At 44.7% G+C, this 21,943-nt stretch overlaps 1 protein-coding gene across 1 annotated transcript in view; it reads right to left on the bottom strand.

Moving 5' to 3' along the window:
• Positions 1-21,943, bottom strand: part of INTS1 (integrator complex subunit 1) — a 2,112,141-nt gene that overhangs the window by 516,031 nt on the left and 1,574,167 nt on the right. Inside the window, exons 31-32 of the mRNA XM_069647642.1 lie at positions 10,927-11,181; positions 10,301-10,460 (exon numbers count right to left, since the gene is read on the bottom strand). Coding sequence (XP_069503743.1) covers positions 10,301-10,460; positions 10,927-11,181 — 415 coding nt within the window. The remainder of the gene's footprint in view (positions 1-10,300; positions 10,461-10,926; positions 11,182-21,943) is intronic.

Raw genomic sequence — 21,943 nt, 5'->3', positions numbered from 1 at the left:
ATAAAGAAAGGGTCCTGCACTGACAATGCTTGCAATTCACTAACTCTTCTTATGGAAGTAATAGCCACAGAAGGCAGTCTTGTATGTCAGGTGTTTAAGACTTGACCTATGCATAGGCTCGAATGGGGGCACCATGAGCTTTGCTAGTACTACATTGAGATCCCATCCTGGCAGTGAATTTGAAATTGGAGGGTGGAGTCTTTTTACTCCCTCCATGAATGCCTTCATGACTGGAATCTTCCACCACAATACTTTACTTTGAGAGGTGGCATAGGCTGATAAAGCCGCCAGGTGGACCTTTATAGAGTTCAATACTAACCCTGAGTTTAACAAGTCGAGCATATCATTTAGAATGTGTGTATGAGTACATTCTATGGGGTTTATTTGTTTTGACTGGTACCAAATTACAAATCTCCTCCACTTGTCGAAATAACAGTGTCTAGTGTTTGGTTTTCGTGCCCCCTTGAGGATATCCATAAACCGCTGTGGTAGATTAAGGTGTCCGAACTCTAGGACTTCCGGAGCCATGCTGCCAAGTTCATCGAGTGTGGTTGTGGATGCACTGTTGCTCCCCGTGTTTGGCTAACAGTTTGGTTTGGCACGGGAGTTTGATAGGATTGCACATCGCCAGTTTGCGCAGATTTGGATACCAGGGTTGTCTTGCCCACATGGGAGCAACTAGGATGAGCGTCATATGTTCTCTGTGCATCTTGTTCACTATCCCGCTCATTAATGGAGTAGGCGTGGGGGGGGGGGGGAACGCATAAGCAAATTTCCCTGACCAGTTCATCCATAGGGTGTTCCCCTTGGAGTCTGGCTGGGGGAACCTGGACGCGAAATCTAGGCATTGCTTGTCTTCTCCTGTAGCAAACAAGTCTAGTGTGGGGTAGCCCCACTGAGAGAAGATGTGGTCTACGACGCTTGAGTCTAGTTGCCACTTGTGTTCCTCTGGTAGGGGATCTCTGCTCAGAGAATCTGATAGAGTGTTGAGTACCCCTGGAATGTGTTGGGAGGATAGGGATATCCCCCGTCTGAGTGCCCATTTCCAGCGCCAACTTGGACAGACTTGAAGAGTGTATGCCCCCCTGTTTGTCGATGTAGAACATTGCACTTGTGCTGTCCGTAAGGATTTGAACCAACTGGTTCGTCAGTTGCGCTTTGAATGCTTGAAGTGCTTTGGATATTGCTAGTAGTTCCAGCAGGTTGATATTGTTCTGTGCAGTGATGTGAGTCCACAGTCCATGTGCTGTGAGAGGAAGGTGATGGGCCCCTACCGGGAGAGTGATGCGTCTGTTGTAACTACCGCTTGCACCACTGTGTCGTGGACGGGTTCTCCCTTCAACAGATTCTCCCTTGTCCACCAGCGTAGAGCTTGTACTAGTGTTGGCAAAACAACCACCAGATCGTTCCACTGACCGCTTACCTTAGACCACTGTTTCGCCAACCACACCTGCATTGTGTGCATCCTCATTCGTGCGTGTGGGACCAGGTAAATGCAAGATGCCATCATGCCTAGCAAACGCATAGCTTTGCTTACGCTTATCTGATGACCGGCATGACACTGAGGTATTTGCAGCAATATGTTTTGTATTCTTTCCTTCGATGAAAAGACTAACCATTCCTCTGTTTTTATACCAGCTCCTAAGAACTGTTTGGTGTTGTTTGGTACAAGGCTTGACTTTTTCTCGTTTATCGAGAAGCCCAATTGAAAAAGAAGGTGGATTGTTCTTTGGGTATTTTGCTTGCAAATTTGGGGTGTCTCCCCCGTGATCAGCCAGTCTTCTAGGTAGGGGTACACTGGGATTGCCTCCCTGCGCAGGTGCGCTGCCACCACTGCCAGTACATTGGTGAATACCCTTGGAGCGGATGCTATGGCGAAGGGTAGCACCTTGAATTGGTAGTGCTGGTTTGCTATCTTCCTGTAGCGTTGTCATGCTGAATTATTGTGGCTTCACATAGGTGTTTGCAGGGCGCTAGTTTAGGACAGGGCACTTTGTTAAGTCTTTCTTCAGCACGAGGAAGTACATTGAATAAATCCCTGTTTACCTGGTCTGCTGGTACGATTTCTATGGCGTCCTTTAGAAGCAGCACCGTCACCTCTTCCAACTGGATACGTTGTTCTTCCTGTGAAGACTACCTTTGTCTTGGCGGGTGGTTGGGCTGGCATTTGGATCAGCTCTATGCAATATCCCCCTGCCACAGTGGAAAGTACCCACTTGTCAGAAGTGATCCCCTCCCATGTGTGGGTAAAGTGTGAAATACGACCTCCTACTGGAGTGGCATGGGGGGGAACCTGTAGCGGGTGGTCATTGCTTAGGGGGGTTGAGCCCCCTCTTGAGGAGGAGGATCTGCCCCTACTTCTATACCTTTATTAACCTCTTTGAAACCCCTGCTGTGAGGACTGCCCCTGTGATGAACCCCAGGACGAATCTTGGCCACCCTGATTGTAATTAGAGGCCCCTTGGGAGTTTTGTCCCCTAAAATGGTGAGAGTTGGAGCCCCCTCTTTGCCCAAAGGGTTTGTCGTCAAGCTGCCCTAGGAATTTGAGTGTGTCAAATTCCTCTTTTATGCTTTTGAGAGCATCCTCCACTGCTTTGCCAAACAAAGCGTTGGGTTCAATGGGCATGTTTAGGAGGGTTGCCTGGGTTTCTAGTTTGAAGCCTGATTGTCGTAGCCACGAGTGACGTTTAATTAGTGTGCCTTCTGCCACGATTCTCCCTGCATTGTCTTCTGCGTCCAGGTTGTTCTTAAGGATGCAGTTGGCTAGCTGTTTCCCTTCAGCGATGGTGAGAGAGAGCTGAGTTTTCAGGGGCTCTGGGACTGAGTATGGGTTGCGCAATTTCATCCCACTTGTGGCAATTATAACTGGCTAATAGCGTTGTGTTATTAGCCATCCTTGTTTGGTAGGCTGCCCAGTAAGCTACCTTCCTGCCCAGGGTGTATATTTTCTTACTCTCCTTGTCAGGAGGGGCTTCGGCAGAGGCCAGAGGGGTTCCAGCCCTCTTTCTTGTGTTAGTAACTACTAAAGAGTCCGGCTTTTGCTGCCCCCTGATGTATAAGGGGCCTGAGAGGGCTGGTCTGAACATCTTCTTGATGCATGGGTTGACTGCCCATGTCAAATTGGGTGTAAGCAGAGAGGGTTGGATGCGTCTCTGTACTGATTGTAACAGGGGGATAAATTGAGTTGCTGATTTTTTTATCCCCAAGGATGACCTCAACGAAGTCCTTGTCGCCTAGGCCTTCTTGTGTGTCTATTTTAAAATGCTCTTCAGCATTTAGGATTAGATTATTATATTTCAACTGGTTGTCTACCGGGGAGTCAGCCACCAGTGGGTCGGTGTGATCTCAGGACTGCATGACATATACGTCCTCATCTTCGTCGTCATAATATTGGTCCAAGTCCACTGTGTCTCCTTTGGCCTCTGGGTCTGTGTATGTGCCAGGGTCTTGGTAATAGTGTCCTGCCCTAGGTCCTGATGTGATGAGGTGGTAGCCTGTGTGGTGTCTAGGAGGGCTTTCTTGGCAGCAGGCTGAGTGGCTGCTGCCCCGCTCTGTGGGCTGCCCTGAAGATTATGTAGGTCTCTGAGGTGGTCGTCAAAGAAATTTATAAAACAGGACATTGTCCTCATAACTTATCAAATTGTTCTGTGGCCCACTGTCAGGAGCTTGGCAATACAGAGGGAGTCGGAGGCGCAGGTGAGGGCTGTGCGATAGGGGTTTTATTATGGTGCATAGTCCCTGAAAGTGTGCCTTTTGGGGAAGTGTAATCCCTGCTTTTAGTAGCATGAACTTCTTTAACCTGGGGCATCGAAGACTCATAGTTTTTCTACATTCTGGCCTTTAATAGGGTGTCTGGAATGTGTTTTTTAATCAACTCACTCATTTTTGAGCTTTTAGCACTTTTTCTCGAGGCCAGCGACGTGTCTTAACGCCCGGATGTCTGCGCCCGAGGACGTTGCGGTTTCGGAAACTGACTTTACCATCCGTTTTGGGGGCCTGTCCTGTGGTAATCATGACCGCAATGGGCCAGAAGAGAGGGAAAGTTCGGACCCCCCCCTCAATGCAGCGTGTGGCCTATCGGTCGATGACGTGGTCAACTTTTGGCTGTGGGTGTTGTGCTTGGTGTGATGTAACTTGGTAGTGCCTGAGAAGCTGTGTGTCTTCCCTGTAGCAGAACCGCCAGCCCGCCTGTTGGGATCGGTGGCTCGCACACAGGAATCCTATGGATCACTATCACCCTCGGCATCACTCACAACGTCAATGCTGCCATCGCTGGAGGCTCCCTCGACATCCATGGCGGCCTCAGCTTGCATGGGGTGCTGAGCCCAGCGTTTGGTTTTGCGGTCCTTTATGGTTTTTGGCCTGAACAGCTTGCAAGACTTGCACTATCCCTCTGCGTGATCCCTTGGGAGACAAAGTTTGCATATCTGGTGCAAGTCTTTCCAGGGAAACTTGCTAGAACAGGAAGGGCAACATTTAAAAGGGGTGTTTTCCATGGTGTATGGGGATGGCAACCTGGCGAAATAGGAGAGTAAAGGGGAATATAAAACACACAGGGAATTTCTTTTATACACATTACCTCCAAAAATGGGCATTGTATCCTTTCTGTTATCTCAATATATCTATGACACACAAAACAGAAATCGGAAAGGAAGCTTCTCTTGAGATAATTTTCTTTATTGCGCCATCAACGCAAGCCCTAACACTCTCAAACAGGACACACTATCCTAACCCTTATTGGTGCTCCTCATCCTGGAAAGCGTTGTTGCACTGACTAATTGAAGGAGATACATGAGGGAAACACTCGCCCTGTTCCTACATGCAATGAGGTAATTTTCAGAAAAAATATTCACAATTATTGCATTTGAGACAGTCTTAATTTTAACATGAAACAATTAAAAGTTAGCAGTTGCGGGAAGCCGTACCCCCCCGACTGCACACTTTTGTCAAACAGACAGTTCACGTGGGACTGGGCGTCGCAGATTCAGACAATTTATTTGCCCTCCGTGAAGTGTGTCTGGTTGGCCCAAGTGTTATGTACTAAAACATTTAAGAATATAAATATCACTCTCTCAGCAAGTTGTAATACTCCCACTATTTGTCTCTTTTTTTGGAGTACACACAAGATTAAATTCTGCGAGAGCACATAGTTTACACATAAAACCCATTACAATATCCACAACATTAATTCAAATTTCCAATCTGCACAAGTTCCCTATGTGTCACTCTTGGTCAGGTGACATCTACAATTCTGATCGACCGGGTTCAATGATTTTCTTTCGTGTATCATCTTCCTCAGGACCAATTACTTCTTTCTTAGACCCAATCTGTACGCCCCTCAGAGCCATGGATTCAGCATATTCTGTGGGGCAAACAGAGAGAAAGTCAAGTTGACTTCTCCCATGTGAAGGCTAGAGTGTATGGCACTTATAATATTTTTCATGTATAGAATAATTCATCTTTAACAAGGATATTTTCTAACTACAAGTCCTTTAGGTGACATTAAAAAGAGGTTATTGCACCTCACCCCACCACCATTCGGTGTATGACATTATTTCCTGTGATTACAGGTGCTGGTGGTCATACCTGTTCGTCTGTTGCATGTGCAATGGTAAAGCACACCCAACATGAAGGTTTTAGGGTAGTTCCTGCTGGTCAGATCAGGGCACCTATGTCGATGCTTGATCTGTAACACAAGGTAATCATCCATTTATTTTCCCATTGGTATAATGCATTTATGGCTATTCATATTGCAGCTGCCCCCACCTTTTTAAGCACCCTCTAAATACCTGGCTGTAGTATGGTTGTCTCACTTTAGAACTGTTGGCATCTTCTGATGTAAAGTTATTGTTGTTGGTAAACCTGGGATGATCCTGCAATACAGGGAAAAACCCAATATGTATCAACTACCCAGATGCATAGGGTATTTATTTTGCCTATCTACAGCCTTCATTGTGTTCCACATCCATATGAGCACCATTTGCACATTCATAATGCCAGGTCTCTATCCCACAGTATCTACAATGGCAGCCCAGTTCAGGCTCCCATTGGTTCGAGTTATCGAGTCACATTCAGAGAGTGTGCCCGTTGCAAGTTATAAATCTAATCCCTATGTAATGCGGATAGAGGATATAGTTTCAGCGTGTCCGGGTCCCATGTTCCACTCAAACTTTAATTGCTTACTTGATTCTTTTCTCTTCTCCAGTGTATCGACGTGCGTATGACAATGAATACTACGCGAGGCATCCCGACGGCCAATTGGTATACAGTGCCGTGTCATGTGACAAGGCAGCCATCTTGGAATGGGCATACTTTTCCTCTATCTGTCCCCATAATGATATGGGCGGAGAGGATATATAGCCACAAGCTTTTACTATTGTGACAGTCTTTGGACCTCCCTACATTCCTTTTTTTAGCCACCAGGTATTTAAAATATTTGTTGTTCGTTTCAAATTTACGAACCTGCAAATGGCCCTATGCATCTGGGTAGTTGATACATATTGGGTTTTTCCCTGTATTGCAGGATCATCCCAGGTTTATCAACAACAAGAACTTTACATCAGAAGATGCCAACAGTTCTAAAGTGAGACAACCATACTACAGCCAGGTATTTAGAGGGTGCTTAAAAGGTGGGGGCAGCTACAATATGAATAGCCATAAATGCAGTATACCAATGGGAAATGAAATGGATGATTACCTTGTGTTACAGATCAATTATCAACATAGGTGCCCTGATCTGACCAGCAGGAACTGCCCCAAAACTTTCATGTTAGGTGTGCTTTACCACTGCACATGCAACAGTCGAACAGATATGACCACCAGCACCTGAATTCACAGGAAATAATGTCATACACCGAATGGTGGTGGGGTGAGGTGAAATAGCCTATTTTTAATGTCACCTAAAGGACTTGTAGTTAGAAAATATCCTTGTTAAAGATGAGTTATTCTATACATGAAAAATATTATAAGTGCCATACACTCTAGCCTTCACATGGGAGAAGTCAACTTGACTTTCTCTCTGTTTGCCCCATAGAATATGCTGAATCCACGGCTCTGAGGGGCGTACAGAATGGGTCTAAGAAAGAAATAATTGGTCCTGAGGAAGATGATACACAAAAGAAAATCATTGAAACCGGTCGACCAGAATTGTAGATGTCACCTGACCAAGAGTGACACATAGGGAACTTGTGTAGATTGGAAATTTGAATTAATGTTGTGGATATTGTAATTGGTTTTATGTGTAAACTATATGCTCTCGCAAAATTTAATCTTGTGTGTACTCCAAAAAAAGAGACAAATAGTGGGAGTATTACAACTTGCAGAGAGAGTGATATTTATATTCTTAAATGTTTTAGTTCATAACACTTGGGCCAACCAGACACACTTCACGGAGGGCAAATAAATTGTCTAAATCTGCCACGTCCATTCCCTTGTGAACTGTCTGTTTGACAAAAGTGTGCAGTCGAGGGGTACGGCTTCCCGCAACTGCAAACCTTTAATTGTTTTGTGTTGTGTTAAAATTAAGAATGCAATCATTGTGAATATTTTGTCTGAAAATTACCTCATGGTGCAATAAAGAAATTGGCTCAAGAGAAGCTTCCTTTCTGAGTAATGGGGAATATACATTCTCTTAACGAGGCTAGATATGAACCTCCCCCCGCTCTCCCTACTGTGCAGGGCCGAAGCCCAATGGGGACTTGAGAGGCCGTAGACAAAGGATCGTCGAGACAGGAGTCGCTGTCGGCGATAAATGAAACTTGTCCTTGAAGCCGTCGCCAAAGATCTTGCAGTGTACGGTTATTGAAAGGACAGAAAGAAATACTAGAATTAAACTTTTCTAAGTAATGGCGTCAGCCTAGAAGGAACTCTGCGATATCCGCCTGGCTATGATGGCGGAAAAAAACTATCCGAGGGTCCTTGATGTGAAGGACCATAGGTACAGTAGATGTCACACTAGGGATGGTATTACTGGTACGCCCTGTCGACGTCCCTTTTCAAGTTTCAAAAAAAATAAAATGTTATACTCTGCTACTCTGCAACTACCACTAGATGTCGGCCTATACATAGCATGTGATCTAAGCAGATTCCACAAGCCTCAGAAATATATATATATATATATATATATATAAATACGTTTAGTACCTGTAATTCTAAAACTGTTAGCTGCCTTAGCGTTTATAATAAATTACAATATTTTATAAAACTACTGCATATAAGTGTATTCTTGCCTATTGGTGTGCCCTGAGGTCTTTGTACTTGCCTACAAGCCCTTCTCTCCCATAGACTAAGCCTGAATGCTGTTTGTCCACTGCTACCAAACCTTTTGGGTAGTTCAGGGCAAACCTACGAATTGGTGCCCTGTATACCTAGAAGTGAGTCTTCTTTAGTCCTACAATAGGTGGACTTAAGTGAATGCTAAATGTTAGAAAACAAGAGTTAACATTCAAATGAAAGGAAGACAAGTTAAACATTCTGACAAGACCGTGTCCTATTAAAAAAGGAAACATGCATGGCCATGACCATGTAGTTTTGCTTTTGAAATTAGACATAAAGGTCTGCAAGTCCCAGCATGGAAATTATTTTTGGCTAAGAAGTCAGCAATGTATACCGGTGGACAATGACATGCAACCAGATGGCAGCCATGTAATCTGTAAATGGACGTGGGCATAGTAAATCATCAATTAGTATGGTAACCATTCTGTACTGATAACAAAACAGAGAATATTTCACCATCATCATGAAATACTTTATGAAGTTATCATATACAGACTGACACAATCATACTTCAATATACACTGCAAATTATTAAAATGACAGGAACGTAACTTCAAACAAGATGGTAAAAGTCAGCAATGCATAATATCCCGAACCAGAGGGAGCTTGAACATTATAAATCTGATGGAAAAGGATTTCCAAATCTGGGATACAAACCTGAAAAATCCTGACCCCAGTTAAATAAGCAACCTCAAGTGCATAGCATTATATTGAAAGATTAAGCAAGGGTGGGGGAGCCCCTCTACTGAGAACAAACATGGGTCAAATACCCTGATCTGTGGAATATTTGTCCACTCAGGAGGTTCTACTACGACATTTTAGCTCACTGCACCCTTCAAAGAGGAGAAATATCCATATCAGTCTTGCCCCGCCCAAAAGGCCAGTCCATCACCGAAATGCTAGCCAATTCTCTTCTGAATAAGAGTACCATCAGCAACCTCGGGGCTATCACCCTCATACTAATAGTGCACTATAGGTTCTCATCTTGTTGGAACTTTTGCTGTGACTCGGACATGCGGACGCGTTATTGTGGTTTATATGTGGGGCTCAGAGGGGGGAGTTGGGTGGGATGGGGGGTGTTATGCCCCGTGTAATGGGGGCTTTGTTGTGCTGTATGTTTCGTAACTTAAACTCAATAAAAAAACAGTTTAAAAAAGAAAGAGTACCATCAGCAACCCCAGACACGTGTTTCAGCCTTGTTGGGCCTCCTCAATGAGTTGAAGCCGAGCCGCTCTAAAGCAAAGTGAGCAAGGGGGTCTAATCTCTGAATTACCCTGTGTTAATTAGGGTGGTACCCCAAGTTTTACAAATTAATCAACGGTGTGGGTGCCACTCTACAGAGAGCAAACATGGGTCAAATACCCTGTTCTATGGAATTTCTCCCATTCAGGAGGGTCTGCTATGTGAAATGTACAGTGAGCTAAAACATGGTTATAGACCCTGCAGAGTGGGCACCTTCCCATAGAACAGGTAATTTGGCTGTGTTTGTTCTCGGTAGAGGGGATCCCAGACCTTCTTGTGTATGTTTAGTCGCATGGGGTTTCACCCTAAATTACTCAGGGTAATCCAGATGGAACCCCTTGCTCACTGTGTCTAGAGAGGCACAGATCCACCTCACTGATACGCCCCAACAAGACCGAAACGTGTGTCTGGGATTTCTTTTGCTTCTCTTGTTCAGAGGAGAATTGCCTAGCATTTTCGGTGCTGGACTGCCCAAATGGGTGTGACCAGTCTGAAATGCAAATGGATATTTTTCCTCTGTGAAAGTTACAATGACCTAAAACGTGATTGTAGAGCCTCCCAAGTGGGCACCTTCCCATAGAATAGGTTATTTGACCATGTTCACTTTCGATATAGGGGCTTCCCAGACCTTTTTGTTTATATTGATAGATGATGCTGCATCAAAAGCAGAAACTCTAAACTAGAAAAACATTTTTATTTTAAACCAAGGACAAAAAGGCAACATCTAGTTCAGAACGGATTGCTTAGAGAGTGACTACTTTCCACCCTCTCCCCAATTTCCTACCATCAGTTATCCTGTGCTTCGAGGAGTAATGGGCAGCAAAGGACTTAATCTGGGCACGAAATGGCCCTTCTTCCACCGCTGGGTTCTCTAGCCAGTGCAGGATCTGCATGAGAACCTTGAAGAATAGTGAAGAGAAGGCAGTGTCCCGTGGAACGCAACCCTGTAAGAAAGACCAAAAACCACATGTGAAATACAAAGCCAAGGATCGTCCGCGCTCGATAAGATGGAGGGGTAAATTAAATAAAATGGAGGGTTATGCAGGTTTGCAAAGTAAGTTACACAGGCAAAACTATAGCACACACCCCTTCACATCCACTGAGGAACTAGACTGGTTTCCTTTATTTGTGTGTATTTAGTTTTATGCACACATATTAAAAGCAAAATAGAGAAAGAAAATGAAAGTCCTAAAACGTACAGATAATACACACATACAATCATAACATCAATATCGGATGATAGTTATAAAAATGACAATTGATAAGTTATTCAGACATAAAATTGTAAACAAGCATGTTTTCAAAATGCCCTTAAATTGTGTGCGAACTTACACAATACAAGCATATATCTAGTATTAGAGCATATATGCGCTTTCTTTCAATAACCACTAGCCATGCAAGAATCCTTACCTGATAATGGTACAACTGTCGCATTATTGGACAGGAAATAAAGTGGCTCCGATGCATGGACAAAACAAGCGCTGCACTATGCTGAGAATTCAATAATGCTGCCACAGCCTGCAAGAGATGGACTGCAACGCCCGTCACTTGAGTGTTGCCTTGACGGACCCGTGACAGTTCCTGACACAAGGCCTGCTGTATTGCCAGGGAGAGTGGTCGTGGATTTGTGTTCTGCCATCTGGGATCTGGATTCAGAGGAAACAGCTGAAATAAAGGACACAGAAAAAGTGATTCACGCTATGTGGTAACTCTTAGTGCATGTTCAGAAACACAATGTATTGTTGGCATCATGAAGAACACGTGCATTGCACTAGATGGGCATCAAAGGGGGTGTAATTTAGCAAAAATCTGCATTTTGCGCAATGGGTTGGCTCAACTTTAACATACGTCACAATCACATTGCTAAGATTAAACAGAGAAATACTTTATTTACACAAAAAAATAGCTCCATAAAAAATGTCATGACTTTAAATAAATGAACACATTCATTTTGCTTTTGATAACGCCACCCAGTAATATCCCTTATTGGTATATATTTCACTTAATGCTACACCCCATTCTTGGATGTTATGATTCATGGCCATTGTCAACAATACACACTCATAAGTGTAGGGTACTCTTCGTAGTGACTACTGTACACCCTGTCCATTGATCTCCCCTCTCCCCCCATATGATGTCTCAGGGATGAGGACAGGGCAGGTATCAAATAATGTTTTGCAGCAGAATTAGATTTGAAAAGAACCTAGAATGGGAGGTTGAGTCACTCTGTATGAATTTGCGGATGGTAGAGTCGGTGTTGTGGAGAAGGGAGATCAAAGTCGGAGAGAACCTGAATCACCATGAGGGCACTTATTTAATTTCTCCATTCTGCTCTCCCTATTTCCGAACTGGTTGGGAACAACCATCAGCACATGGAGATCGTTATTGACTACCTCTCAGCCAATCAGAATCGTTTTGAAATATATTTATTAGGTTTTTCATTAAAATACATGTCTGCATTCTGAACATTCTGTCCTCAAAAGCAGACAGGGAAAATAATAAACCAATTTCAAGGCAACATTTCTTTCAGCAAGACTACCCTTTTTGCTACAACATCCTATGTAACACATTAAAGAGAAAGCTAAACTATGGGATCATTCTTTTGCTTTCTTATAGAGAAACAGTTTACTTTTAAATGACGACTAAAGAATGCCCAATGCTAAACCAGTCCTAGTTTTACCAAGTTGCTATTTAAATACTACAAAATAAAACTGCATTTAATTTGCTAACTAGGTTTGTCTATTTACTTGTTTCACTATTAGTGCAACATTTGTTTCTTCACCACCAAAACTTCAAAACATGTGTTGCTACCACCGCTCTGTGCTAATAGCCTTCGTATAATGACCCATCCCCTAACCTATGGGCCTCAGTTAAGTAAATTAATGCAGTAAAGATGTAACCAAATCACAAGTGAATTTAACTAATTTCAGCAGTCCAATCCCTAAGAAGAATGGGGCCTTGTGCCCAAACGTCACAGGAGCCACAGTGCTTCTCCCCAGAATGTAGTAACTGTAGATAAATTCTAATTTTACCTGTGTTGGTGAATGTTCAAAAAGAAGATATTCAACAAGGTTACTAGGTAAGTAAATTGTGTTCTCATCTTTCAGGAAATACTACCCAGGTTCAATGACCAAAATGCAGTGGCATGGACTAGTCGGATACAAAGGGATTGGTTCCCAATGTTATCCTATGGAGGACAGGGAGGGACACATGATTTACGTTTAAATACCCCCCTTTACTCTGATTTTCCCAGATGACTTGGTGGGTCAACTCAGGGGTCGCTGGAAGTTGGATTTACCACTGTTGATTCCGGCGAGTGGTGCCCAGGAGATGCAGTGCAGGGACTCTTTGGGTCAGGTCCAGAGGCAACATGCAACCCATGGTGATGAAGAAATGTAAGTTTCACTGATGCAGGCCCCTTCAGGACACTTCACAGAAAGGGCAAAGGTGAGTTTCAGCAAAGGCCACGGCACACAGACAACGGCAGGTGTCCTTCAGTTGCGGGTGAAGAAGCTTCTCTATGGAGGCCCGGCTCCAGCAGGTGGGTCAGGGGGGCCAGCCTCCCCCAAGAAACTGCTCTGACCCCCCTAGAAAGGAGGCCTCTGCTCGGACCAAAAGTTGCTGCTGCTTGTGTGCCGTACCATTTTCTTTTAGTTCCGTTAATGAACATGAACAAAAGAAAACAGTACAAGCACACAGCGCGCACATCGCAGTGGTCAAGAATAAGGTTAAGGGCAGGCGGGTTGCTATTATTAGATGCGGCCGCTTTTTGGATTCCAAAAAGCAGCCGTAGCTGCCTGCCTGCCCTTAACCCTGGAGCACTGCAGTAAGTGGCTAAGTCACACACAGCGCACGCACGCAGAGCAAGGCTGGTCAGCTGGTGCTGCATCCGCGCACAGGCTGCCTTGGCCCACGCCTGCGCATTGATTGAGCATTTTCACGTGCCCTGTATGCGCAGGCGTGGGCCAAGCCTAAACATCCTTCCCTTGCTGGCACAAACATCATACTGCACGCAGGAGTCTGTCCTGATACATTCTGGTTTCACCATCACCGTCTTGTGGCCAACGCTGGATATTACTTTTATGGACTTCATTGATTCACTGTGCGTCATCCTTTCGCAACTCTCATGCTGGACTTCCTTTGCATCTTGTACTCATGGTGGCCCTGAATCATGCAGTTCCATCTTCATCTTGTATCCTGTCTTGCAACATTATGTGTTACTACTGACTTCTGCAATTGTATTTTCTCTCCTCTCTTGCTTCTCCACTCTTTTGGACTGCTTACTCTCTGTTCTCTCCTCTCCCTTTTCCTATCTCCTCCCCTCCTCCACTTACTTTCTTCTATGCACTTACTCTATCAGAATTGTCCCTGGACCTACTATGATAGCAACCTCGTCTGTCGCTCCCCTATCCCTTACTGTTCCCCTTCCCTCCAGCACTATCTGAGACAGTGATAGGCCTGGTACAATAGTCACTTGTTTTGTTCCTCCCCTGCTTTTTAAAGTGCTGAGTAGTCATTTATGTGACTCTATGGCAGGCTGCAGAACCAAGCATGCAACACATAATTATACATTTTTAACATTTCAACATCTTTCCATGTTGTGCTGTTTAATGGGTTGTGTATTTTAGAATCCTACAATGGTGCCAACAATGTATGTTTTGTATTTTCCTGTGATGTCATTGTTATGGGAATTATTATTTCTGAAACTTGAAAAATCCTACATCTTTTTGGTCACAGAATGTTGGCAAGTATGTGGCTGTCATGGTGCGTGCTCCGAAACCCCTGGAACTGTTGGGCCCACCCCAGTCCCTGTCACCCAGAAGGACTTACCAGGCCCCAAGGAAGTGCCCCAGAGCCCTATGGAACTACTTAATCTGCCTAGTGAGGCTGAGCCTTCTTTATATCCAGGGTGCGGCAGAGGGACTACTTGTCATGAGAGACAGGGTGTGGTAAAGGGGCTACTTTACCTGGAACTACTTGCAAGGCTATTTAAGCCACACCCTGCAGGCAGAACACACTTCTCGTTATTATGCACTCCTGCAGTGTAACGCTCACAGTGTCTGCTCTGTCCTCGAGTTTCTACAGCCACGCCCGTCTGAGATTTCCATTCATCGGTGCCTGGAAGAAGCAAAGGAGAAGAACAGGTGTTACTACAGCGACAAAGGCCTAATCTGCAATTCCGTCCATCAGTCTAGTCTCCAGCTGGTCCTCCGACCGCTGCCCCTGTTGGGAAAGGACTTCTGCGCAGGCATCCAATACTCACCCGGGATTCTGCATTCCTCCGTGTTACTTCAGAGCGGTTCTTCCATCCTTCATCTTGGGGCCATGCCGCGCCTGCAAAAAGGGAACAGAAAACAGCAGGTTAGTGGCACACAATACCAAACGAACAATTGTTCAGCCATCCAGCGCCACTCATCCGCGCTAATACTCACCTGAAGGCAACCAGTTCAGCATCCTAGGAGAGTCAATTCTTCTTCTAACCTTCCTTACGAAACCGCGTCTGCAAGAAAGACAAAACACGTTAAAACCTTGGAACAATAAGACTGTGAGCATCTATACCAAGCTGTCATTGGGATAGAGACTTACCAGATTAATCCAAGCATTCCCGAAACACAGCAACAGACACTCAGGAACAGTGAAGTAACTGTGCCCAGAGAAAGACTGAGCCTACTGCGCCCCTGCTGAAGGTCAAGCAGGACGGAGAGCCAACCTCACCAAACTCAAAGGTGAGCAGGAGAGGAGTCGGGCATTAGGAGGTTGCAGGAAGTGGGACCAATCCAACCCACTCATTAGCTAACATCTTGTTTCAACATTGCAGCCTCCTGGGGAGATAACAGGGTAGAGGACACCATCATACCATCAAAACTACGCCAGTACAGATATCGGTCATACGACTACGTGCTACGCCCCCGTGGAGACCAGGTGAGAGTGACAGTGGCACTGGCACACTGAGATTCTAACCAGAAACTGGCAGTCAGGGCACTGGAATAAGACTCAGGACTGACAGTCTGTCAGGTACATCAGAAAAAAAATGACTGCCTGTCCTCCTCACTGAAGCCGGTAGACTCTACTGGCAGCCTGTGCTTTCCGAGATGCATGCTGATCGCAATAAAACAGCTGTGTGCAACATTTCCAAGTTTAGTCCAAGAAAGAACAGTTTCATTTCAGCTTTAGTTGACACCTGGCCAGGAATTAAATAGGAAATATTGCACAAATATATTTTAAAGGCATGCACTTTTACTTTAAAAAAAAGATTATTTTGAATTAAAAGCAGCAGGACGCACTTTTCACGTATTAGAACTTTTTAAGAGAGTGCAAAATCTGATGCAAAGCAAACAGTCCTTGGAAATTCCAATAAACTGTAATTGTGAGTATGGAAGAGTTTTCACCACATTGAGGGAACAGGTCCGCACAGACTAAATCACACTCTGGTGTTGTGCTACCAGCTTCAGTGAGAACGAAGGACAGACTGGCCTGGCAGGGAACAAGGTAGGAAAGCCTGATGCTCTCAGTGCCAGGCTCTGTAGCTCTGCTGCCCTTCTGGGGTTTTGTATTTGCAGCAGGAGGTAGGCAGAGAGACACGGTAGTGGGTTAGTGGCTGGTAGTTTTGTTGTTGTTGCTTTCTTGGCTGTGTAGGGTTAGAAAGTAACAGGTGCAGAGGGAGAGGTGCCGTGCTTCTTTGGGAGAGATACACTGCATGTCAGAATGAGGTGCAGGGCGAGATATATTGCATGAGGGAGACAGCAATGTGTGGTGGGGTTGGGAGTGGGAGTGAGGAAGACAAATGGGAGGAGGCGCCGCAGTAGAGTGTGGTGCATTTGACAGTAAGGTGCATGGGACGGTTGAAGTCCTAGAAGGAGAAGTACACTGAGAATGAGCAGTTTATGTAATAGTGAGGTAGGTTCAGAGAGCGTGGTCTATGACAAATATAGCTAGCAGGGACTCAAGACAGGGTTTACACGAGAGAGCTCAGCTGTTTGGGAGATAGCCATGCACTGGGCAAAACCATTGCTGCAACAACAAAAAATCACAGCCGGTTCAAATATTGCTACAATTTGTGAAGTGCTAAACAATTATGCAGATGCTTTTCCAGGACTGCACAAAATATATGTCGCTACACTGGTCATAGGCATTTCACCTGCATCCTGTGAGAACTCATTTTCTACTATTTCCCGTGTAGTCACAGCCTTTCGACACTCAATGCTTCATGATCGCAAAGAAAATCTGACCATATTAGCATACGAGAAAGAACTGACGGAAAATCTTTGCATGGATGACTTTGTAAGGGAGTTTTCAAAGACAGAGAAAGTTACCCCTTTAAATCAGTTGCCAAAGGACTGCTCTCATTTGTCAAGAATACAGCTTTTTTGCATGGATGTCTTTGTAAGGGAGTTAAAAAAGTTAAAGAGAAAATTACCCTTTTAGTTTAAACCAGTTGTCAAAGGACTATTCTCATTTGTCGAGAATACAGCTTTTTGGAGAAAAAAATTCACGCTCATTTTTTCCTGAGTACACCTTAAGTCTAACCTAATTAATCAAATATTTATGCAGTTTGAATTCTACAAATGTAAAAAAATTGAAAGAACACAGATGGGCTGCTTGGTTAAAAAGGCAAGGACAAAACCAACGGTTTGAGCTTTTGGTTAGGTATGTGGTAGGCATTTGCTAGGCACGGCTACTATGGTGATACTACCTGGCCATAGGTTTGCAACAGTGCCGGTAAAATTATGTGATTACCTAGACATTTGATAGCAGTGCTTGGCAAATTCCTATGTAATACCTATACATAAGCCACCTGGCTTTGTCAATGCTTGTTTTTAGCAGGACTTCAGTGCAAGGAACAGATAATAATCAAGTGGCTAATAGCGCACTTGGTCAAGACATGTTTATTACACAATTAGTCATTTACTTCTGCAATACACTCTCAGCAGACTGCTTAGAAATAACGCTGGCAGACAAAAGTGTGAACTTTCATATTGATAGAGTGATCTCAAAGAGATCTCAGAGGGATGTGTTTTGGGTGGCTAGGGGCAGGTAGTGGGTGTGTCCTTTCTCACTTGCCAACTCCCACTTTACTGTACTCGAATACAGTAGTTTCAGATTAAAGGTGTCACATCATAGCCCAAACTAAAAATAAAATGGGTAACATGTGCAGGTTTGGACTTTGTAGAGCTGTTCATTTTTACACACACTGCATGCAGAGTGCCAACTTAATAACAATGTTTGATGCCTGCCCTAATTCAAAATGACAAGAATGGGACTTTCAGAATGTCTCTTCTATACTTGGGTGTCAGGCAGCCTGCCCTGCCTGAAAATGTGTCACAGCAAGAATGATAACTTTGTTCCTCTTCACTCTAAGGCTACCTCTCATAATGATTCCTACCTAATCAGAATGTATCCTTTGTACTTGGGCAGGTTTGCAGCTTGCCCTGCCTGCATGGGACTGGGGCAAGATGGTGAGTATGGGCCGTGTTTTAGTGCTTTCTGTCGTACGTACTTACCAGAGGGTTTCTGACCAAACAAGTATGGAACACTGCCTGGCCAGAGGATGTCATGGCTGTGTCTGTTTATAAAGTACTGATCCTCATTAGCTCATGCAGTTTGGATAACTGTCCATAGTGCCTGTATGGAAACAGAATCCAACCTGTGTATTGTTTGTGCCAGAGGCTTGGAAGGCTATATAATGTAGCTCTGGGGTGGGTTCCCTTGAGGCTGGGACGCTGAAATTTGCAGGAAATGCGACTTGTACCACAAGCTAGTGACCACCGAAGTTTCGGGTGCAACCGAGGAACGTAGACGCCGCTGGTGAAGTAGCCGATGAGAGGGCTGGTCAGGTCAGTGTTCCAGGGACACTTCCGAAGACACAGCACGGCTGGATCCTCGAGATGGCGTCAAGACTAGTTGGGTCCCAATAGTCCAAGGGTTGAAGTACCACCGCTCAGGGTCTTTGGAGATCAGGTAATCCAACGGGGCTTCAGCGGGCAAAACGTAGGAAAGGATGCCAGGCCTCTTCAGGAATCTCCTTTGGATATTCAGCCCCAAACCTAGACATTCTGGCACCGCAGATGTGTAATGGGACTAAACAGTCCCACCCACTTTATGGGCCACACACACAGAAAGGCAGTACTAGCCTGCAAAAGGAGAGGCATTCCCAGGCAAGTGCACAACCTTATATGGCATTTCCTGACCTGGCAAGGCAGGAAGGACAAACCACAATATGGCCAAAGAACAAACGAAAATCTTGTAGCAGTCATTTTAGGGCGCTATCCACGTTTAGTAGCCATACACGATAAACACGAATGTGCACACTAGAAATAACGCAAAAGTGGTAAAAATATATATGTTGCCACCAGCTTGTCTTTAGGCATAATATAAAAGTAACCAAAATTCCCAAGTGTAAAAAGCTAGAGTGATACAAAAGTATCCCAATTGCACAGCGTTGTAAGATGCTGTGTGAAAAGTTAGAAAGTTACAAAACAGTAAAAGATAAAAGGGAAACAGTTTCCCAGTACTGATAATCTGAAGGATGGATCCATTTCCCCACAGCAAATGAGCAAAAGGCAGGGGAAGCAAAGCCGAAGTCTTTACTTCCCCTCAAAAAGTCAGAACAGGATGGTTCAAAAACAAAGCAAAAGAATTGGGGGTCTGTAGAAATTATGGAGGGAAAGTTGACAAAATAGAAATCTTTCCTAACACTCCGGTAGGGGTCAGATAATAGGGTAGATCAGGTTCGGAAAGAGGACTGAGATTTTTTGTAAGACATCCCGACAAGCACCAGCTTATATTCTTTGAAGTTTAGGGAAAATTATTATCAGAGTGAAAAGACAGGTGAGGCATTCTTTCCTTTAATAAAAACTAACATTCAACTATGTCTTCTTGTCCGTCTCCTATGTCTGACTCACCACACTAGGGAATAAGATTTACTATGGCTGCTTTGCAAATGTATGTCAAAAAAGGCCTTAGCAATCTCAAGAGTCCAACAGATGGGTCTAGGGTTTTAACATTTTCTTCAGAAGGTTGAGACTGCAGATATATTCAGTTAATGGGTTTTTCTACTTCGTCACTCAACCTCCAGTAGGCTCCCTCTAGCCTCATCCAGACTTCCCTCTCACTCAAGGGTAGCGTGAAAACTAGAGCTTGGTAATTCCTACTCTCCAAGCTTGTCTAGCTACAGCAGGAGGCCCGAAGGGCCAAGGATTTATCTATCTTAATATCTCTCGGCTTCCTAAGTAGTTCTCTAATCTAGGATTCCCATGACTATGGTTTCTGTGATGGACAAGATGCTGCCTGTATTCTCTCAGATACTCTCACTTTATTGCTCTCCCTCCTTTATCCTTCCCTCTCTGATCGAATCCCTCTTTATTCCCTACTCCTTCTCCGGTCAACCCCCTCCTTCTCTCCCACCTCCTACTCTCTCTGGTCTTCTCACTCCCACTACACACCCGCTTCTTCTCTCTCTCTTGCCTCCTCTTCTTGCTTTCCTCCCACCTCTTTCCCTTTCATATCTCTCCAGTTGCCTCATACTCCTCTCCTTCCTATCTCTACCACTTCCCTCCTTCATGTGAGAGAGGCATGGTATCAAGAGACGACACAGACAAGAAAAACACAGTTTGAAAACCCATATTCACAATGGTCAAGATGGTATAACACCTAACTTGCCCCAACTCTAAGATGGGAATGTTCCCTAAAGGAAAGGAAACTTAGGGAAGTCTAAGTCTGTCAGGCCAAAAGAAAATACTGTCTGTGTTGAAACCTATGCTTCCCTTAACTTCTATAGGAAAACAAGGTGTATGGGATTTGGTCAACTCAATAGAGTTCAAAGTAAAGTTAATGTGACAATGAAGCTCTTCCGTAGCTCCCTTCCCCAAGTTCAAGGCACTCTGGTTTAGAAAGTTCTACAGGTTCTCAGAATTTACTTGGCAACTCAGATTGGCTAGACAAAAGTTCACAGTACCTTTTTCTTGTCAGGATGTACCTCTGCAACGGGTCTCTCAGGCTTCCCTCGCCCGAGCCAGACCCTCTTGATCGTTCTCCAACTCACAAATGCTCAACTTGTTCAATGTTGCCTCCTGTTAAGTACCAAAGTTCAATTAAAAAAGTCCTACTAGAACAATTTTACTCTTCCCTTGGTTCCTGGTGTAACGCCTTCCCCACTCTAAACTTTTAGAGGTGTGTAGCCTCTGTGCTTCATGCAGCTTTCTGACAGCTAAGGATCCCCCCCCGCCCCTCTGGTCGTGGCGCAGCTCAGACTGCACAGTCTACCTACTACAGTTCGTGCAACCAGGTGCCTTACTTTGTTTGAGCTCTCCTGTTCTCCTTGTGGGGTCTCAACTGCCCTCCTGGATCCACCACCTGCCTGTGGGCCACCCCAATGCTTCTCAACGTTCTTGGTTTAGTGAAAAGTCTCTTTTCCTTTACTTTTGGGAATTTTACTCTGTTAGGGAGAATTTTCAGTTTAGTGCTAAATTCCTCCCACCTTAGAGACACCCAGCTCTTTTGCTGAACTTTGGGACTTTGAGGTTCCAAGTGTTTTCAGTGTTTGTTTCCTTTGGGTGTGGAGTCTGACAAACTCCATAGGCATCATCTTTTACGTTGTGTCACACATCACCTTCAGTGCAGTGGCACAGGGAAGTCTTTCAGATTTCCCAAAGGTTTAAATACCTTCTCTTGGCTAAACTACCGTTTCCAAGAGCAGTAAAGTGAAATTGACTTTACTTACATTTGTAACTTTCTAGCCCCAGCACACACTATCTTACAAATAGAGTGCTGGAGGGGTTACTTAGTATCCCTTTTGTCTAGCTTCTCATGTAACAATTTTATGTTACCCTTTCCTCGATGAATGGCTGGTGGCAGTGGTTTACTTTTAACTACCGGGGTGTGCATTTACCATGGGTTGCGTTTGCAGCTGCAGTAAAGCACCCAAGGGTGCCATTTTTTGCAATTTCTTTGGTCATTCATGAGATTTACGATGCGCTCCAAACCAGGTTTGGTCTCTTTGTTAATTTTGCCTTTGGTGGGATTCACGAGTGAAGCCCGCCTCTGGCTCCAGGGTGTCTGGCGGGGGCAGGAAGCGAGGGAGGTGCCTGAAAACTCCCAGTGCTTAGTCTCCTAGGAGACCAGAATGCACTCTCCGGAAAGGACAGCCACCCTGCTGGATAACTGACAGTTAGGCTGGATGAATGGGAGAAACCTGCATAAAAGGCAAGGCTTTTTGACTTGGAAGGCAGAGTCGACCACTGGACGAAGGAATCCGAATAACAACTTGAAGGGGACGCCTGCTGCAACTCCTGGACCGTTGGCCTGCCTGGTGAAGCCCTGCTGCTGTGCTGAAACTCCAAATTCGCATCGACAGAGAAGCCCCTGCAAGGGCAACCTCTCCCTTTGAGTTGCTGGGACCAATCAACTCCAAAGTAAGCCACCTGGACAT

The sequence above is a fragment of the Ambystoma mexicanum genome, chromosome 2q (genome assembly GCF_040938575.1).
Source record: "Ambystoma mexicanum isolate Mex_15411 chromosome 2q, UKY_AmexF1_1, whole genome shotgun sequence".
Classification (NCBI taxonomy): domain Eukaryota; kingdom Metazoa; phylum Chordata; class Amphibia; order Caudata; family Ambystomatidae; genus Ambystoma; species Ambystoma mexicanum.
This window is presented reverse-complemented; position numbering and strand designations above follow the sequence as displayed.